Source organism: Equus caballus, chromosome 1, assembly GCF_041296265.1.
Source record: "Equus caballus isolate H_3958 breed thoroughbred chromosome 1, TB-T2T, whole genome shotgun sequence".
In the NCBI taxonomy this organism is placed as follows: Eukaryota; Metazoa; Chordata; class Mammalia; order Perissodactyla; family Equidae; genus Equus; species Equus caballus.
Window position 1 is genome coordinate 117,150,867 of NC_091684.1, and position 19,958 is coordinate 117,170,824.

The 19,958-nt window shown below is 44.4% G+C and overlaps 1 protein-coding gene across 11 annotated transcripts in view; it reads right to left on the reverse strand.

Annotated features, from left to right (window-relative positions):
- Nucleotides 1-19,958, reverse strand: part of ADAMTS17 (ADAM metallopeptidase with thrombospondin type 1 motif 17) — a 338,494-nt gene that overhangs the window by 138,214 nt on the left and 180,322 nt on the right. For all 11 annotated transcript variants that reach the window (XM_023651365.2, XM_023651360.2, XM_023651364.2 and 8 more), the window contains exons 9-10: nucleotides 18,576-18,716; nucleotides 16,647-16,797 (exon numbers count right to left, since the gene is read on the reverse strand). In XM_023651365.2, the coding sequence (XP_023507133.1) occupies nucleotides 16,647-16,797; nucleotides 18,576-18,716 (292 nt within the window). The remainder of the gene's footprint in view (nucleotides 1-16,646; nucleotides 16,798-18,575; nucleotides 18,717-19,958) is intronic.

A 19,958-nucleotide genomic window follows, 5' to 3' on the forward strand; every position in this document is an offset into this window, starting at 1 on the left:
CAGGAAGAAGAAAAAGATGTCCATTATCACAACTGTTGTTATCATTTTAGCAGAGAAAGAATTAGGGGGTAACATGGAATTATATAATTAGAAAACCCAAATGACACAACTAAAAATCAGTAAGATAGCTGGGTATAAAATTAACATACAGTAATCAAAGCTCTTTATAAATACAAACTACAACCAACTTCAAAGATATAATAAAAGACCCCATTAAAATAGGAACAAAAATATTCCATAGTAGTAAATGTAATAAGAAACTTGTAAGATCTACATAAAGCTTTAAAATTCCCCTGAGCAGCAGAGGGAAGACATCTTGAATGGGTGTAAAGGAACACTGGGTAAGAAGACTCAAAAGCATCAAAATATACACTTTTCCCTAAATTAACCTATAAAATAACGTAACTGAGTTGCAAACACCAACACAATTTAGAACTAAACAAGCAGATTCCAAAGACTATAAGGAAAAATGAGTAAGAAATAATAGCCAGTAAAATGGTGAAAAAGCATGTTTAGTGTAATGAAATATTTAACAAAGCTACAGCTATGTAAATATTAAGAGGTACATGATTAGATTCGTGGAACAGACTGGAAAATCCAGAAAGGCACTTTAAAAATAATACATATAGAAATTTAGTATATTATAAAGATGGCATTTCAAATTTATGGAGGAAAATGAATTATTCAATAAATGATATGGGGCCACTGAAAGCCATCTGGAAACACCTTATACTAAATAAATGACTTCTGTATTAAGGCTTTAAACATAAAAATGAAATCATAAAAGTACTAGAAGACACCATGGGAATTAAATTTATTTACAGTTTCGAAGTGGGATATGGCACAAAAGCCAGAAGTCTTAAAAAGAGATTGATATCTTTCACTTTAAACACACACACACACACACACACACACACACACACACCCCTGCTTGACATAAAATATCATAAATGAAGTAAAAAACAAATGAACTGGGCAAAAAAGAACATTTATAACTCATATTTCAGCTACAGGGCCAATTTCCTTAACACATAAAATTTCCAATAAATCACTAAAAGAAAGATCAATAATCCAAGACAAAAAAGATTTAAGAAGACAGTTCACAAAAAAGAACACAATTGGCTTTTAATATATGAAAAAATGCTCAAACTCGTTAATAAGAGAAATGCAATTCAGCCTGCAACAGGCTCACCCTTAAATGCTCAGACTGGCGGAGATCAGAGAGACCGCGTGAAGGGCTGGAGAACCGGCACTTTCATACGTTGTTTATGGGAGTGCAAAAGAGAAGCCTCTCTGGGCATCAATCTGGCAGTATTCATCAACAACTGAGCGTGCATGTGATTGCACGTAAAGATCCAAGACAGGCAAAACTAATCTGTGGGGTCAGGACGTAAGACAGTGATTGCACTGCGAGTGAGTGAATGCAAGGGGGCTTCAGGAGAGCTTCTGGAATTCCAGAAATGCTCTATTTCTTGACGTGCTGGTTAGGCTCATGTGTCCAGTTTGTGAACACTTATAATCTGTGCACTTTCCTACGCGTTTCAAGTTGTGTTATAAGTGAATAAAACTATAAAAACTACATTATGTGCAAAAAAGACCTTTTATTCACTTCTAGGTATTTATCCTATAGATTAGTGGCTCTTGATTAGGGGCAATTTTGCCCTCCAAATGACATTTGGCAAATGTCTGAAGACATTTATTGGTCGTCACAATGAGGAGGATGCTCCTGACTTACAATGATTCTGTGAAACATCCCACAGTGCACAGGACAGCCCCACAACAAAGAACGGTCCAGCCCCGATGCCAATAGTGCCAAAGCTGGGAAACCTCTATAGATAAACTCAATTATAATGACAAAAGGAAAGATGAGTTACAGTGGAGAATCCTGCAAGATCCAGCTTAGCCAGGTGACCAAGGTTAACATCACCAGTAATAAGATGTATTAGCCTTCTCACCTCTGTGGTCTCCTTTCCAATAATGCAGAACCTCAATCTACTCACGAGAAAACATCAGACAAACCCAAACTGCAAATGAATGGACTGGTACTCTTCAAGTGTCAAGGTCATGAAAGACAAACTGAGGAACTAACACAGACTGGAGGAGACGAAGGCAGGCTAGGAAGTAAAAGCAAAATAGGATCCTAGTACAGAAAAAGGACATTAGTGGGAAAACCAAAATCTGGGAAATTATAGCGGGAAAGTGAAATTTGAATGTACTTTAGTTAATAGTACTGTACCAAGCTTAGTTTCCTGGTTTTGATAATGATTCTACGATTACATAAGAGGTTAATATAGGGGGACTCTGGGTGAAAGGTGTATACTTTCTGTACTATTTTTGTGACTCTAAGTCTAAAATTACATCACAATAAAAATAAAAAACAACACAATCTGTAGCCAAAAAAAAAAAGGATAGGGCAACTCTATTTACACCAGTATTGAACAACTCTAAAACATATTAAGAGAAAAAAAGCAAGATGCACAACAGTATGGTAGTATGCTAATATTTATATGAAAAAGAAAGTCTGTACATGGTTATATTTTGGATTTTATATCTTGTGCTCATATTGCTTACTCAGAAAACAAAATAATTCTGAAAAATCACACCAATAACCAAGCATCTGCAGTAGAGACGGTCTTTGCCATAATTATTTAGTGCCCATGACGCATGTTTACGAAGTATTAATTAGACAAATTTAAAAGTGACAATGTGGCTTTTCCAGAGTGAATTCTTTCCCATCATCCTTATGCCACCACCTCGCTAAGTCCTCTTTCTCATCTGGACAACTACAATCAGTTCTTGTAGGTCTTCTTGACTGCAATCATTTTCATGCTCGACACATCTGCAAAATCTTTTGAAAACACACATCTTGACTTAAACTGTTTGCCACTCCCTTCAGGACCCAGTTAAAACCCCTGTGACACAGCCTCACTCTTTATTTAGCTCCTGCCGCTCTCCTCTCCATGCCACCTGCACGCACCCCTATCCTAACCACACCTGACTACCCACATCCCACAGCTCCTCTGTGCCCTGCAGAGGCTGCTTCTGCCTCAGTGGCCCTCCCTGCCCCTTCTCTAGGCCCACCTCCCTGCAGGCTGCACCATGCGGTACTGGAGATATGGACAGTGAGCCTGCCCTCAGAGAGCTCAGTCCAGGAAAAGAACCAGAACTGAAATAATTTTTTTAATGGAAGTGTTTATTCTAAGTGCTTCTTTTCTTCTTCTTCTTCTTTTTTTTTTTTTGGTGAGGAAGAGTGGCCCTGAGCTATCATCTGTTGCCAATCTTCCTCTTTCCTCTTTTTACCTCCCCAAAGCCCCTCAGTACATAGTTGTATATTCTAGTTGTAGGTTCTTCTACTTTTTCTATGTGGGATACCACCTCAGCAAGTCTTGATGAACAGTGCTAGGTCTGTGCCCTGGATCCAACCCAGCGAATCCCAGGCCGGCGAAGCAGAGCACACGAATTTAACCACTTGGCCACAGGGCCAGCCCCTGAAATAAATAATCTTAATAGAGAGCCATGAAATCATCTTCTGTATTCTTTTTTTTCTTTCCTTTCTTCTTCTCCCTAAAGCCCCCCAGTACATGGTTGTACATTCTGGCTGTGAGCACCTCCAGCTGTGCCATGCGGGACACCACCTCAGCATGGCCTCATGAGTGATGCCAGGCCTGTGCCCACGATCCAAACCAGGGAAACCCAGGGCTGCCAAAGTGGAGCGCATGAACTCAACCACTCTGCCGCGGGGCCGGCCCCGTCTTCCATATTCTTCAAGGCCAAATCCAAGAGCCCCATCCCTGCAAATTCTTTTTTCCTTTTCTCCATTCCCACCGGGAAGAATCTATCAGGGTTCCAAGAGCGCTCCAACCTACGTGGTCCTGCTGGGTGACAGTCCCATGTATGTCACCTCCTGCTCCCTTGCTCCCTCGATCCTGAGCTCTGAGGGGCAGCGCTGTGTCTCACTGCTCATCTCATCAGCTGGCACACATCTGGCAGCAATAGGACACACCCAGACAAACTTGCTGAATGAACAAATGAGTGAGTGAATGAACGCATCCACAAGTGAGGCAATGCACGGCTTCAACAGAGTGAAAGAAAAGCTGCCACACTCTAAGCATTTACTGAGCCGAGGCATCAGGCTAAGTGCTTTCAGAATTCTCTCATTACTACTCACACCAATCGTGCGAGACAGAAACTATCACTATTCACACTTCTTAGATGAGGAAATGGAATTAAGGGACCTGCCCAAGCCGCAGAGCTGGAACCTGTCCTGACCCCACAACACACACTCTTATCCACTTGTTGTACTGCCTCTCAACTGGTCCTCAATTTCCTCTTCCCACTTCCTCCCCTTCCATCTCACACCCTCTGTGTCAGGCAGGCATGAGAGCTCATCACTGTCTCCTATTTGCAGTGGAATGGAGTGCTCTTTGCCCTCTGCCTGCAATGTTCTATTTACAGCATAATCTTTGGCTTAAATGAAATGTACATTGAAACAATGTGGAGACAGATGAAGGTGCAGCCAGTCAAGCCCAATCAGGGGTGGGAATGCCCAGACTCCCCCAACTCCCGCCCCAGCAGCAGCCCTTGACTAGTAGGGGAAAGCCACTGGTCCAGCACAAAGAGCAAGGAACAGGAAACAGCTCGCTGCTCCTAGCACCTGTTGCCTCACGGGCTACATTTAAGGTTTGGCAGAAGTCAGATTGATTACAGCTTGCCGCAGTGTTCCTCAAGGGGCTGCTGACAAACAAGCCGGTGCCAAGCTTCATTCCCTGGAGTGCTGTGGGAACGCAGGGACGGTTAGGGTTCCTCAGAAGAAAAACAGCCTTGTTCATGCATTCAAGGCTTTACTGTTTTTCTTCAACTGGTGGTGCCCCTTTTAAGCACTCTGAAGGTTATTTTGATGATCTTCCTCGCTGGGCGCCCACTGAGTACTTGGAGAGCAGCTCTGACTCCAAACAACCCTGAAGGGAAGGGTTACGTAAAAACCCTCAGAAATGTGTTGCTGATAACACAGGCAAAAATGGAGATAAAATGTTAAAGAGCTGGATGAAAAAGCTACTAATCCACATTTTCCACACATACTACTGTTTTTGAAGCCTTCCCCTAGGCTGGCAAGCCAGCCCCACTTCTGGAAGGTTCCCTGAGCTCTGGGTTTGGTCACTCCTTCCATGCTCCTGAAGGCTATGGAGACCATCACCTGACTGGGGCCACCTGGGGTGGGTGCTGCTGGTGAGGGCAAAGCCGGGGCCCCCCGGGCACTCAGCTGGCAATGCGGGGGACAAGAAAGGAAGGATAATACACAACTTGCAAAGTCTGGAGGGCTCTCTGAGGCGGCAGTCTACTGTAAATGTTCAAACACTTCTGGAAAATTGGGGCTATCTGCTGCCAAAGTGCAACAGTTTTGAGAGAGGCTGCAGATGCTGGGCAGGAAGCTGAGACGGAGGCAGGCAAGGCGGCTTTCAACCCGGAGTCCAACCCAACATCCACTGCACAGCCCCATCTGTCTGAGGGGGCAGGCGGGGGCTCCGGCTCGGCTAGCCGCCCACTCCGGCCAGGTACGCTGGCATTAAAGGGCCAGGTTCCATTTAGATCAGCAGTTCCCAAATCAGGCTGAGTCTGAGAATCCCCAGGGAAGCTGTATAAAAAGAAATACCTGAAACCCATCCCCGAGAGATTCTAATGCAGAAGATCTGGAGTGAGGCACAAAAATGTCTAACATGCTTTGGAGGAGATTCTAATGACCCGCTAGGTTTAGAAACAACCAACGTCAGAGAAAAGAATATTGCTGTTCCAAGGTGGAATTCTGACACCCTGAGCGTCCTGGACATTACAGGGATCTCTAGCCATTAAGATGCCCATGATAATCTCTGTGGGACTTGGGAAATGACACAAAGAGGCTTTCCAGCCTGGGGACTGGGGCTGTGCCAAGAGAGAGATATTGGATGTTGGAGAGCAATTCCTGAGGGTTACAGGCTCCCAAAGTGCCAGGAGGAATGGCAAGGACAGCACAGGGAAAGATGCAGAAAAGGACCAGCCAACGAGACTGTCAGCTAAATACCGTCTCCTCTACCACTGGCTCCAGGAAAGGAGTGGATGGTAAAAAATGATACTAGCTCACATTTATGGAGTGCCTACTACATGCTAAGTGCTCTACTTCAAGTGGTACTTAACCCTCATAGCAATCCTATGCTGTATAAGTAGATTTTTCCCATTTTGCAGATTAAAAACTGAGGCATAAAGAAACTATGTAACATGCTCAAGAGGCAGAGGCAGGACAGGAGCCTGGGCAGCATGACTGGAAAGCCAATCTTCCTAACCACTGTGTGACATGGACAGCACCTCCACGCTGTACTAAAGGCCAAGAAAATTAAATAGGAAAGAGCAAAGGAGAAAACACTAGGTAGAAAAGAACGCATAAGACCCTCTAACACCTACTATCATTCTAGACACTGTTGCCTTCCTGAAACAAGTGGCTTACAGCTTATGTGCTCAATACTAAAAAAAAATAGTATAATATGCACATCTCAGTCCACTAGGAATGCCATGGCATGAAAGCACACTCTTGCTCAAGGTAACAAACCAGCCTGGTGTGCATCACGTCCCAGCACCACCCTCCTTTCCACGTGGGGCAGTCACGCACGGGCTATGGAGCAATGATGGCGGAATGAGTTGTGGAGAAGCAGGTAGGGTAAAGGGATGGGTGGTCATTACACAGCACCTTTCAAGTGAGAATCTCTAGGAATCAGGGTGATGAGGCGGGACAGATAAACATCTCTTTCATGTTGGAAAAGGGTGGGGGCTTTGTGAGGCCTGACTGCTGTCAGAATGTTGCCCTAACTCCCCACTTCATGCTCCTGTCTCCAGTCACAATGCCATACTCCTCCTTCAGCTGACAACACCTACTCTCGGCCTTCTCACCCTGTTTCACCTGGCAGCATATCAGAGCTTAAGCAGCTTTAAAGTCTTGTTAAACAGTGACCTTGCTTCGCAGTAACTTTGCTGACGGAGACAGGAGGAACTTGTAATCATAAAAATGATGGATTGGGCTAATTGCATAAAGTTCATTTCCCCTTTCTAATAAATATTTACCATCCAATGTTTATAACTTTTATGTTTGGACTTTCTTAAAATGCTTTATTGAATTGAAAACATCACATTACCATTGGCTAAAAGAGGAGACAGCTTTATTTGCCAATAATTTCTGCAACAAATGCCAGCTATTGATGCCAATTTTTTTTTTTGGTAGTTCATATTTCCATAGACAGCTTTGAGCCTTACAATACCAGCATTCTGTAGACAGACATGAAAGATGCAATGGTGATGGTGTGGGGATCTCTAGATCCCTTGAAATGAAAATGGACTGTATTTTAATTTTTCTTGGTTCTCTGGTATGCAAATGTTTAAGAAAGCAGAAACCTGGTTAATATTGTGTTAGGCTGCTCCCAAAGCAACTGTAGCAATATTTTTCCAAAGTTATTTACCCTATATCTTTGAGTGGGGAAATACTTCTTAATTTTGATTGGTCTTAAAATGGCTATGGGAGCCAGCCTGGTGGCATAGTGGTTAAGTTCATGTGCTCTGCTTCGGCAGCCTGGGGTTCGCAGGTTTGGATTCCAGGCACAGACCTACATACCACTCATCAAGCCACGCTGTGGCGGCATCCCACATACAAAATACAGGAAGATTGGCACAGGTGTTAGCTGAGGGCCAATCTTCCTCACCAAAAAAAAAAAAAAGGCTATGAATTGTAAGCGCTAAAAGAAGAACATACACGGAAGTCCAGTTAGAAGGAGCTTCTGTATTTGAAATTCCATCTAAAGAAGGATAGGACATGGCAAGCCAGCACTTCCTGCCGGGAGCAGATGCTGGCCTGCCACTGCCTAGCACTGAGCACGTGGTGGAGCCTATGAACCCCCTTCTCAGAGTAATATCTGTCAATGCATAATTATAAACTACATAAGGCTACAAAAGAAACAATTTAAACACAATTCAAAATACAAAAATAAATACGAATTTGTAATACAGTAAATATGTGTTTCTTTGTCAACACATTACATCACAAGATCTGGCCCTGGGTCTAGTAACCTCTGCAATTCTGAAGTAGTGGTGAGTATAGATGATATTGTGAGATATCAGCTACAATAGTCATGCAGTATGAGAACGTCTCTGATTCCCAATCACGTGACAGTCGTGGGTACTGCTAAGACTGCTGTGGCTTATTGCCGACATCCATAATTGAAGGAAATGCTTATTTCAGTTACAGGTTGGAGAGAAATAAAGATGTAATCTCTGTCCCATCCCTGTTCACAAATCCTCTGAACTCTCTCCACGGACCCTAGTTAAGGCCCCCAGCTTTTGTACAGTAACAAAGATGTGTCCATGAGAAACTTGATCCCCTGAGACCAGGGGCCTCTGCCTCCTCCCAGGGGTGAGCTTTTGTTCCTCTGAAGAGGCAGCAACAAAATGAAAACTCTGCCCACCAGTAGTCACGGTAGTTAGTATTTTTCTCAAAATAGAATCTAGCCAGTTTCTTTCCTTCTTATTTGTATGGCCTGTATTCCAGAAAAAGAAAATGTTCAAGTCCTCAGCACCAATGTGTTTTGTGGTTTTATTCCCTTGGCTGTGTCTAACCTCTGTTACATTTCATTATTATTTTCCTTTCTGTAATAAGCTTAAAGTTCTAGAAACTTTTAAGACAGAAAGATTCACATGCACATGCACATGCACACACACACACACACCACTTGCCTCATTAATGTTTAGATGCTTTTCCGAGCTGCCCCTGAAGGCTCTGCACAGGGACAGCAGCTGACGGGCGGCCAGGGGAGTTCTCAGCATCAGCACACTCACTGGGGGTGGTCCAGGACTTGGGGACACGGACGGTGCTCCCAATTTCCATGCATGAATGTGGTTTTTAAGAGAAGAGATTCCTCCCGATTTTTGGAGTTTTAATGCCTTCATGATATTCATTCCCCTAAAACTCCTGGCTAGGAGCGTTTTTCTTTCTTTTTTTATGGTATCTAGTAAGTAGTTGGGTTTTTTTTTTTTTTTCTGTTAAAAGGGGCCAAATGTGATTTGGAAAATTTTGTTGAAAATTCGGCATCACAGTTCTCTCTGAAATAGCTGGAGACACCTTGAGATGTCATGACATCATTGGTGTGATTACTGCTGTGAAGAACTGGACAACTGGTGCTGTCCATTTGGGGATACGGGGTAGGTATGGGGGCTTCAAGAAGACCCACATTTAAATGGAACATGTCACAGACTCTAATGAAATGTAAACTGCACCAGTTTCTTAGCAGAATGGAGTATAAATGACTAATATACATTTACAATCCATCCTTAAATAATCTATTTCTAACATGCTTAAGGGATCACAGGGGTAAGCAATGTATGATCCCATTTTATTTCCATTGTTGGCTTATTAGCCATAACTCTGTAGTGCTATTTATTGGTTGACTTACAGTTGATATTATACATCTTTAACTTATGACAGTCTGTCTTTATGTAAAATTATTCCACCTCATATGTAGTATAAAAACCTTATAATAGCACACTCCCACTTCTCCTTTTCCGGCCTTTGTGTGAATATCATACACTTTACTTTTACATGTGTTATAAACTCTGCATTACTGTATTAGTTTCCTATGGCAAACCTTAAGAGTTTCTTATTGCTGCTGTAACAAATTATCACGGCCTTAGTGGCTTAAAATAACACAAACTGATTCTCTTACACAGTTCTGGAAGTGAGAAGTCCAAAACCATTCCCACTAGGCTGAAGTCAGGGTGTCAGCAGGGCCGGTTCCTCCTGGAGGCTCTCAGGGGAGACTCTGTTTCCCTGGCCTTTCCAGCTTCTACAGGCTGCCTGCATTCCTCGGCTCACGGCCCCTTCCTTGCATCACTCCAACTTCTTGCTTCTATTGTCACATCTCCTATAGCCATTCTGATCTCCCGCCTCCCTCTTAGTAAGGACCCCTTTGACTGCATAAGGCTCATGCAGATGCTCGAGGAAATAACTCCATTTCAAAATCCTTAACTTAGTCACACCTGTAAAGACCCTTTTGCTGTATAAAGTAAAGCTCACAGGTTCAGGGAATTAAGACATTACCATCTATCACAACTATATTCTTATTTTTTTTTAAATAGTTGGTTAAATGGTCAATGATCTTTTGAAGACATTTGAGTATATCTAAATATATCATATATTTACCCATGTAGTTACTACTTCCAGGGCTCTTCATTCAGTTGTGCAGATCCATATTTCCATCTATTATCATCTTTCTGCGTGAAAGACTTACTTTAATATTTCTTATAGCATGGGTCTGCTGGGGATGAATTTTTTCAGCCTTTGTGTAACAGAAAAACTCCATGCCACCTTCAGCTTTGAAAGAGATTTTTGCTGGGTGTAGGATTCTAGCTTTTTTTCTTTCAGTACTTTATGCATTTTCTTTTTTTTTTTTTGAGGAAGATTAGCCCTGAGCTAACATCTGCGGCCAATCCTCCTCTTTTTGCTGAGGAAGACTGGCCCTGAGCTAACATCCGTGCCCATCTTTGTCTACTTTATATGTGGGACGCCTGCCACAGCCTGGCATGCCAAGAGGTGCCATGTCCACACCCAGGATCCGAACTGGCAAACCCTGGGCCACGGAAGCAGAACGTGCAAACTTAACCGCTGCGCCACTGGCCAGCTCCCTCTTTCAGCACTTTAAAGATGCTACCCCACTGTCTTGTCACTTGCGTTGTTTCCAATGAGAAATATGCTGTCATTTTTACCTTTGTTTATCTGTACATAACTTGTCTTTTTTCCTTTGGCTCTTTCACGATTTTCTCTTTATCACTACTTTTAAGCAATTTAACTATAATGGGTGTTGATCTAGATTTCTTCATGTTTCTTGTCCTTGGGGTTCACTGAGATTCTTGGATCTGTGAGCTTATAGTTTTCATCAAATTTAGAAAATCTTCAGCCATTATTTCTTCCAATCTTATTTCTGTCCCCCCTCTCTCTCATGTCCTTCACAGGCATCAATTAAATATATATTAAGCCACTTGAAGTCCCACAGCTCACTGATACTGTGTTCTCTTTGGTTTTAGTCTTTTTTGTGTGTTTCATTTTGGATAGTTTCAATTGTTTTGCCTTCAATTTTACCAATCGTCTCTTCTGCAATCTCTAATTTGCCAGCAATCTCATGCAGGGTATCCTTCATTTCAGGCATTGTAGTTTTCACTTCTAGAAGCTCTATTAGTATCTTTTTTTCTTCTACTTTCTTGAACCTGGAATATTGTTATAATTAATGCCCTTGTCTACTGATTCTATCATCTTTGCCATTTCTAGGTCAATTCTGATTGATTGATTTTTTCCCTCTTTATGGGTGTATTTTCCTGCTCCTCTAAAGGCCTGGTAATTATTTATTTATTTATTTATTTTTGGTGAGGACGATTGGCCCTGAGCTAACATCTGTACCAATCTTCCTCTGTTTTGTATGTGGGATGCTGCCATAGCATAGCTTGATGAACAGTGTGTAGGTTCACACCCGAGTTCTGAACCTGTGAACGCTGGGCTGCTGAAGTGGAGTGTGTGAACTTAACTGCTATGCCACCAGGTCGGCCCCAAAGGCCTCGTAATTTTTGATTTGATGCCAGACATTGTGAACTTCATTTTATTAGCTACTGAATAATTTTCTATTTCTATAAATATTTCTGAGCTTTGTTCTAGGACTTGGTTAAGTTACTTGGAAACTGCTTGACCCTCGTAGATTTTGCTTTTACACTTTATTAGGTGGGACCAGATCAGCATTTAGTGTAGGGCTGATTTTGCCACACTACTGATGCAACACCCTTCTGTGAACTCTACCTGATGCCCAGGTGAGCTCCAGAGATTGTTCCCTCTAGCACTTCCAGATGGTTCTTTTCCTGGCCTTGGGTAATTTTCTTATACACATGCATCGCTCAGTACTAAGCTGAATATCCATGGGGGACCCTGTGCAGATTTGGGAGGTTCTCTCTTTGTAAAGCTCCTTCCTCTATACTCTGCTCTGTGGATTCTAGCTGCCTCAGCCTCCCTATGCTCCCAGATGTTTCCTCAGCTCAGGAGGACTGCTTCTTCACAGTTCTCCCTCCCTGTGCCACAGCCTGGAGACTGTCCAGGCAGTCAGCCAGGACAGTCAGAGGGCTCACCTCATTTGTTACACATCTCTCAAGGATCACAGTTCCTCACTGCTTGGTGTCCAATGTCTTGAAAATCATTGTTTCATATATATTATTTGGTTTCTTAGTTGCTTCAGGTGGGAAGGTAAATCTGCTCCCAGTTACTCCATCTTGACCAAAGGCAGAAGTCAGGAATTTAAAGTAAGAAATTTAAAGGCAACATTGGGACCATCCATGATCATTTCATTACACGATATCCATTTCAATCCTCAAGGGCATTAAAGGATAATAATGGTTATAAAGGCCAATTTGGCATTGGATTAAAAGACCTCTGTGATTGGTTCTGGATATCTCCAGTTGCCTAAAGAGTACAGGTTTTTCATAATGCTTAATTTTTCACAGCCCCAAGGAGTTCAATAAAGAGAAATGCTGACTCTGGAGATACACACAGATAGATTAGTTCTGTACTCCCACAGATGGGAATCATTGTTATCCAGAAAGGTAATACAGTAAACATGTATCAGCTCACATGATTGGGTGCTGACTCTGTGACACATCCAGTTCTCAGTAGCTGTGTATTAACTCACCAGGAGCCTCAGATTTTACCTGTGAGGACACTAATGCACAGAGAAAGAGACATGGCCACCAGGAAGCAGCCTGCATTCACTGACTACTAGATTCACTGTGCGGCCCTGAATGGTTTCTTGTCCTGGGAGGAAGCCATGGAAAGGTTTGTATGGACCCCTGAAAGGCATCTGACAGAGTCTTACACGTACATTGGTGAACCAGATCGAGAAATGTGAACTCAGGCTTAGACAGTCAATACATTATGTGGGGAGGTCTCTATGGGTCTCTTCCCTGACTCTGAGCTCGTCCACAGCTTCATCAGCAGTTAGGTGAAACCACATAAGAGCCTAACAAACTTGCTGTTGGACTCACGACTGAATCCCAGAACAAGACTGACTTACTGAGCACCTACTACGTGCCAGGCACCAGCCAAGGCAGCTGGAAAACACTAGTGAGCAAAAGCAAGAATTCCTGCCCTTGAAGGGTTTATAATCGAGACAAAGGAGATTATCAAAACAATGGTCATAATAAAGAAATGAATTAGGTCACTTGTTAAAAGATGGTAAGTTTATGAAAGCAGGGCTTTCCCTGGGTGTTACAAGAGTGGGCGGAGGAGGGTTACCAGATTGAAATTTTAAATAGAGCGGTCCAGGTAGGCCTCCTTGAGAAGGCGACGTCTGAAAAAACAAAAACAAAAACAAAAAACTCAAAACAGATGAGGGACTTAGTCACGTGAATAACTGAGAGCAGAGCGTCCAGGCAGAGGAAGCAGCCAGCATTAAGCCGGATGCGTCCCTGCCAGGAGTAGGCCTGATGGGCCAGTATACCTGGAACAGAGTAGGTGAAGGGGAGCACAGAAGGGGATGAGGACCAGGGCGAGGAGGGAGGGCACTCATAGCAGCACCAGTGAGTCCGTGTTACAGGAAAGAAGAAAGAACTTCTAACTATAACTTCTAACTGTAACTTCTAACTATATACTCCTGCTATACTGCACATCAACTGAAACAGAGGCTTACAAAGGCACATAATGAGCAAAATGATGACAAAGTGAGCCCTAGAATTCCGCAGTGTGGCACCACCTTAGTTGGGGTTAGCTTCGGATGACATGTCCCAGGCCTAGGGCAGCACTCTCCAAGTCCTTGCTTCTCAAGGGACAGCTGGCATTCTGCCTTTCGTCATCTCCAGCACGGCCTCTTTTGCAGTAGTATGACATTCTCCAGTGTGAAAAGTTACTGCCATCTGTTAGATTTGTGCTGAAGGACGCCAACACCAGCCTGGCAAGCAGGACGATTACCAGCAACTAGTTGAGGCTGGTGGTCATCTAGTCAGGCTTGCAAACAGGGACTCCCTCCCTCCTCACTAAGAAATCACTCCTGCTATGCATTGGGAAGGAAAATGCCAATTTTATTTTATTACTGGTGAAATTCTCAAGAAAAAGGCAAGCAGAAAAATACATTTTGTGGTTCCTAGTGAGCTGCAGGAATAAATGTTGAGTTTCATTGTAACCTACACAATGGGAAGATCTTACTTTAGATTTGTATTTTGAGCTTCTAGGGAGAAAGGAGTGACATAGCTGAACTGATCATTACTTCTTGACCTCTCATTGTTCTCTTCAGACAAAAAGATGCTAACGAAGGAAAATAAAATACCAGGTCACACTCTCCCCTTTCATTTCACTGAAAGACCACAGCCTTTTCTCCCTCAGAAGCAGACACACCTGGGCTTGGCCTCTAGCCCACCCCTTTCTGGCTGAGTGACCCTGGCCCATTATCTAACCTCTCTTAGCCTCTCTTTTCTCATCTGTTAAATGGGGTTCAAAGCCCCTGATCTGAGTGTTGCAGACAGGGTTTCGTGTGACAGCATGGAGAGAGCCCAGCCTGGGAGATCGTGAGTCCCCAGTATATACACCTCCCTCCTTCTCTCTCTCCTCACCCAACTGGTGTGCAATCGCCTGGCTCCTAGAAGGCAAAAATGGCTGTGGCTCTCAGGGAGCAGGGAGTCTCTGCCAAGCTCCCACCCTACTCAATCCTGCCCCTGGTAGGGCCAGCTCAGCCCGGCCTACAACATCCCACCAGCCCTGGATGAGACTCCACAGTGGATAGAGTGGCCACTCCATGTCCACTGATTTAGCTGGGTGCTTCCCTCTTCTCTATCCTGGGTGCTCTGGACACTTCTGCTCTTCCTGAGTGTCCTCCTCTAGGGTTCCATCCACTTGGATCTTGTGCTGTCATCACACCATCAAAGGACCCTCTGAAATCCGCCCTCTCCTATGGCTCTGTGCCATCATGCACTTTAAGAGACTAAAGGCTGGGACAGGTAAACAGGACGCCTTTGGCTAGTAAACGGTACATATATGAATGAGAGCCTGAATGGTCAAGGCTTATGGTGAGCACCAGGCACCAAGGCAGGTTGCTGGGGATGGTCGAGTCCTGGGACCCATCATATCACCCCACGGAGGTGTCCTTCAACCCCACTGCTGCTGGGAAGAAGGCACAAGGCTTCCAGGGTGTGAAGCAGGAAAGACCTTCCCATTCCAAGGCCTGGAAGGGACCCTTGCTGGCACACTCCCCAGGGTAATGGGAGAGGAGGGTTCAGGACAACGTAGTGGCTAAACATCCTTTGGGGAAACAGCAGGAGGTGCTAGCCTGGTTTTGGGGTGCTTCCCTTTTCCACACCCTAAACAATAGCAGGCAGCGCCCCACCTGCAGGTTCCACCCTGATTTCCCCAATCAACTCACACATAGGCAGGAAGCACTCAAGAGGCAGCATCTCGCCGCCGGGAGTGCAGGCTGACCTGTTCTGCTGGCTGGGAGCCCGGGGTTTCATTCTGGAGAGACAGTCCCTGGTGTACTTGTCTGCCTCAGAGTTGCTCCCAGCCTGAGTTCTTGCTCTGGGAACGCGCCCAGCCCTCCAGGCCACTCCCTGGGGCTAGATGCTGTCATGAGCTCCAGCACTCGGACAGCCTCCCTCAGGCTGACGGCCGCCGGGTGGCTCCTGAGTCCCACGTAACCCAGCTGGTTCTCCTGCTCTGTCGTGTCCCAGGATGGTGCAGGCTTTGCTCCTCTACCTGAGCCAACTGCCAACGGCTGGCTGGACTACAGGCTGCTCTGGTCTTCCGCTGAGGCCACGGCATAGAGACTCCCCTGCCCCAGGTCCTGGTATGTCCCTGTTGGCACCTCCACCCACACAAGTGGCCAAGCCATGGGCTTACTGTCTGCAGCATGGTGAGAAAGTGTGCTCTCTGGAGTGAACTTGATCAAATCCTTGCTCTGCTGTCTACTAACCAAGCCACCTGAATGACTGCTTAACTTCTGAGGCTTGGAGTTACCATCCAGGCCCCAGGGAGAGTAGCCAAGGGAGTCTGTGGTGAGGGTTAATTGGGATCACGCATGTTAGAAGCTTTAGGATCAAACACAGGCTGAGTAAATGGTAACATTTTAATGGTGCTGTTAACACTATTATCATATAATCAAGCTACTACTTATTAAATGTCCTCAATCTGATACCCTCCAGAGTTCAGCTGTTTTTAGCTCTCTCATATATGTGAAGGGTTTGATATCAGGTGACATTACATCACTTTCAAGAAGGACGGGTTGATTTTCTTTTCCCTAGTGTGCTAAATTTTTCATGTTAAAATATTAGGCTACTAAAAAAAGAAAGAAAGAAATACCTTTCGATTAAAAAACAAAACATTAGACTACTGGTGTCAGTAGCAACTCTGAAGAAAACCACCTATGTGTGTATATGTATGCATGTGTGTACATGTGTGGCTCTCTATGAGTGCACCTGTGCAAATGCCCATGAGGATGTATGTATATGCATGGCTGTGTATGTGAATGTGTGTGTGTATATATGTGTGTGGATGTAATGTGAATACTTGTGTCCTCCAACAGAAGCCAGATGCTCCTTCCTGAGCCAGCCCTCCCGTGGCTGCTTACCTCCATGTTTCTGCAGAAGGTGGCATTGGTGCCAAACAGGATCTGGCACTGCTCGTTGGCGCTATAGTGCATGCCTGGCAGCTTGTGAGGGAGGCGCACTGCGTGCTGGCTCCTGGGGTCTGTGACCAGCAAACAGGTGCTGACTTTCGACCTGAAACAGCCAAGAGACAAGTAGACTTGCAAATGTACTTCCCAGGGTTTTGTTTTGACTTGCCAGTCACTGAGAAGGATGCACCTCTGAATTATTTATGGGAAGATGACCCAGGCACCGGACACTGGACTGTGCTCTTTCTTTCTTTTTGCTCTTTTTCCACATGGCCAAGTGTAGAAGGCAACGAGAGCTTGGCAACTAGGAAAAGGCCTGGGACTAACACTCATGAGGCTCATTTACTTTTCTCGGGGAGTCTGTGAACTTTCTTGGATGAAAATACTTTTGAAATGGATTCCTATTATATTTTCCTAGAATATGGCTTTGAGGAAAAGTTACTAAGAATAAAGAACAAACATGAGTTAGTGTTTTTTTGTTTTGTTTTAAATAAAAACCAAGTGCTTATTTCTAACTCTGAAGATTCTCTTGGAGGGCCTGTGAGGTCGTGGAAGCTGGTGGGTCTGGGGGTCTCACCTGACTATACCCTCTGCCATCCTTGAAAGCCAGCCAGTGGCACACTCTGTAAAGAACTGTAGGATTTCAACCAGGATGGGGATGTTCAGAGATGCTGAGAACATCTCTGGAAAACTGCACTGGGGGCTGTGAAGCTGTGCTTCCATGAGGAGGTTAAAGACTTGAATGCTTTTATTTTTAATTCCTAAAACAAGGCAGATGGTAATAAAAAAGAAAACCCAGCCTCTTGCCAAGATTCTTGAAGAAAAGAACTACACACATGGAAGTACATACAGTCTGACACTGGTCCACCTCTCTTGGGCTCAGACACACACCTTAACAAAGGCAGTGGGATCAGCACTGTGTCTATGAGCAAATGAAAACACCCTGCCTCGTTTCACTGACCATTCTGTGTAAAATGAAACAGTGTCGAGTGGCTTACCATATTTCATTAAGATTCTGTGAGAACAAGTATTCAGTAGGACATAGGCTATATTAAAACTAACGAGCCCATTTTTAAGCCTCATGTACCATTTAAACAATGTCCCCATCCACAGGAAACATCATGAAGAAGACCAGGGATGAGGACAGAAGTCAGAGCGATGCCTTTGTTGCTCCACCCTGAATTCACTGGGCACTTGAATGTGTTATTGGACTGTGAAGCTCCATGTGCAGGTGAGACACTGACTCCCTTCCATCTCTGTGAAGCACAGCTTCACAGCCCCCACTAAGGAGTGAAGCAATCAGGGTCTGCCAGGCAAATCTGTAAGTCTACCCCTGAGGTCATGACACTAAGGGAACTACATTGCACATGAGCACAGACTCTGACAAAGGTCTGAAATCAGGTGGCCAATTCTTCCACAGAAATTTGAGAATGGAATGATGCAGACTCATTCTAGAAAGAAAGTGGCAGTGAGATAAACCCATCCCATCCCCACACATGGGGGAGGTGAGCAAGCCCTCCTCCCCAGAAAATGTACTCCTTATCAAGGGAAGCAGCCTGAGCACTGAGAGAGTGCCCTGTCCTATAGCAGCCAAGGAGTGCTCCTAAGGTGGTGTCCACGCACAGTTAAAATACTGCAGAGAACGAAATGGGATTCTTTTTAAGACCTGATTACTGTGTTGATATTTCAGTCAATCAATCATTTATGATCAGCAGTGGGGTGCCGAGCATCATACCATACGCACACCTGGGAGGAAGCTTTGACGAGCTGAGAATTCTAAAAGAGATTCATTTCTCCTTCCCACACTTGCTGAAACTCCAATTTTTGTGTCTTTTGGAAGTACTTTGTATTATACTGATTGTATAGAATAACTGAAGGACTTACTTGAGGAAGTTTTCAAGGTCATCTCGACTGCAGGAGGACCAAGAGAGGTCGCTGGGGTTCCGGCCTTTCACCCACTCTCCTGACATGATGTGGGACCTGCCGGCGCAGGATGAGTGGTCATCATCGTGGTTCATCCCCAAGCTGCCCGAGGGAAAAGAAAAGGAGAGAGGGACAGTTATGCTACAAGGCTTCTCATCCCCAGTTCCAGGTTCCAGCATACTATGCTAACTTAAATCAAGTCTTAAATACAAAAGGTGACAGATGTCCTCTGCTACTCTCACAGAGCAGACCAACAGTCACGAGCTTAGAGAAATAGGGAGGGTGATGATTTGCTTACTTAATGAATGAAGATTGATAGTGCAAACAGATGCTAAGCTTTTGCTAAATAAATGAATAATAAATGAATGAACAAATTATATTAAGTGTGATATTATAGTTCTTAAATTATAAGTTTCTGATTAGACTTGCTTTTCAACACTAAAATATCCCAATGCTAATGATGTAAGTGTTTTGCTGCCTTAAAGAGAAGTCACTATGCAAAGGGGTAGTGAGAACCATCCAAGACTTTGACTTATAGAATATTATAGGTGCAAATCCTCAAATTAATGAAAAGTTTGGCTTGTCTGTCTTTCACATCATTACACCTGGGTCCACCACAATCATACCTGTCACCTTCCCTGCCCAATAGTACCTAACAGACACCAGGATGCCTGTCTAGACAGGGGTGACTGAATACACCTTACAAGCTGAACAACAGTCTTAGCTTACACACGCGCTGTCACTGGGGTAACCCGATACACAAAACACACAAGATCCGATGGCACACAGTCTGCTGACCTGTGATTTCCAGGGGAGATACTTGCTGTGCTTCAGAATGACCATTCTTTGTTAACAAGCCCAGTGGAAAAAGACATGCTCTTCTGTTAATTAAAAATACTTATTAGAGGTTTCCCAAGTGCCAGGTAATGGACTAGAAAGAGAAGATATAATGGTGCATAATACGCCATCCCTGACCTCAAATCACTGCCAGCCTGGAAGAGGAGACAACACAAACGGAGATCATCATAAAAAGAGGTGCCAAATACTTCCCTGGAGCCACATTTTTCTGATTTTCCTCATAGTCCTCATGGTCTCTAACTTCCATCATTCCCCTACTCACTGCTTAATCCTGGTGTCTCCCCGAGAGAGGCGCCCGCTGTGTCCTTGCTCCGCACACCCTCCAGGCCACTCCACGCTCCTGCCTACAGAGACACTCCCTCACCACCTCAGGGGGAGTCAGATCAGCCAAAGCTACCCCTGTCCTTTGTAAGATACACTGCCTGGCACTCCTGGCACTCGTGCTCTTGAATCTTTGGGCCGGCAAGGCCCTCTCCCATCACCCAC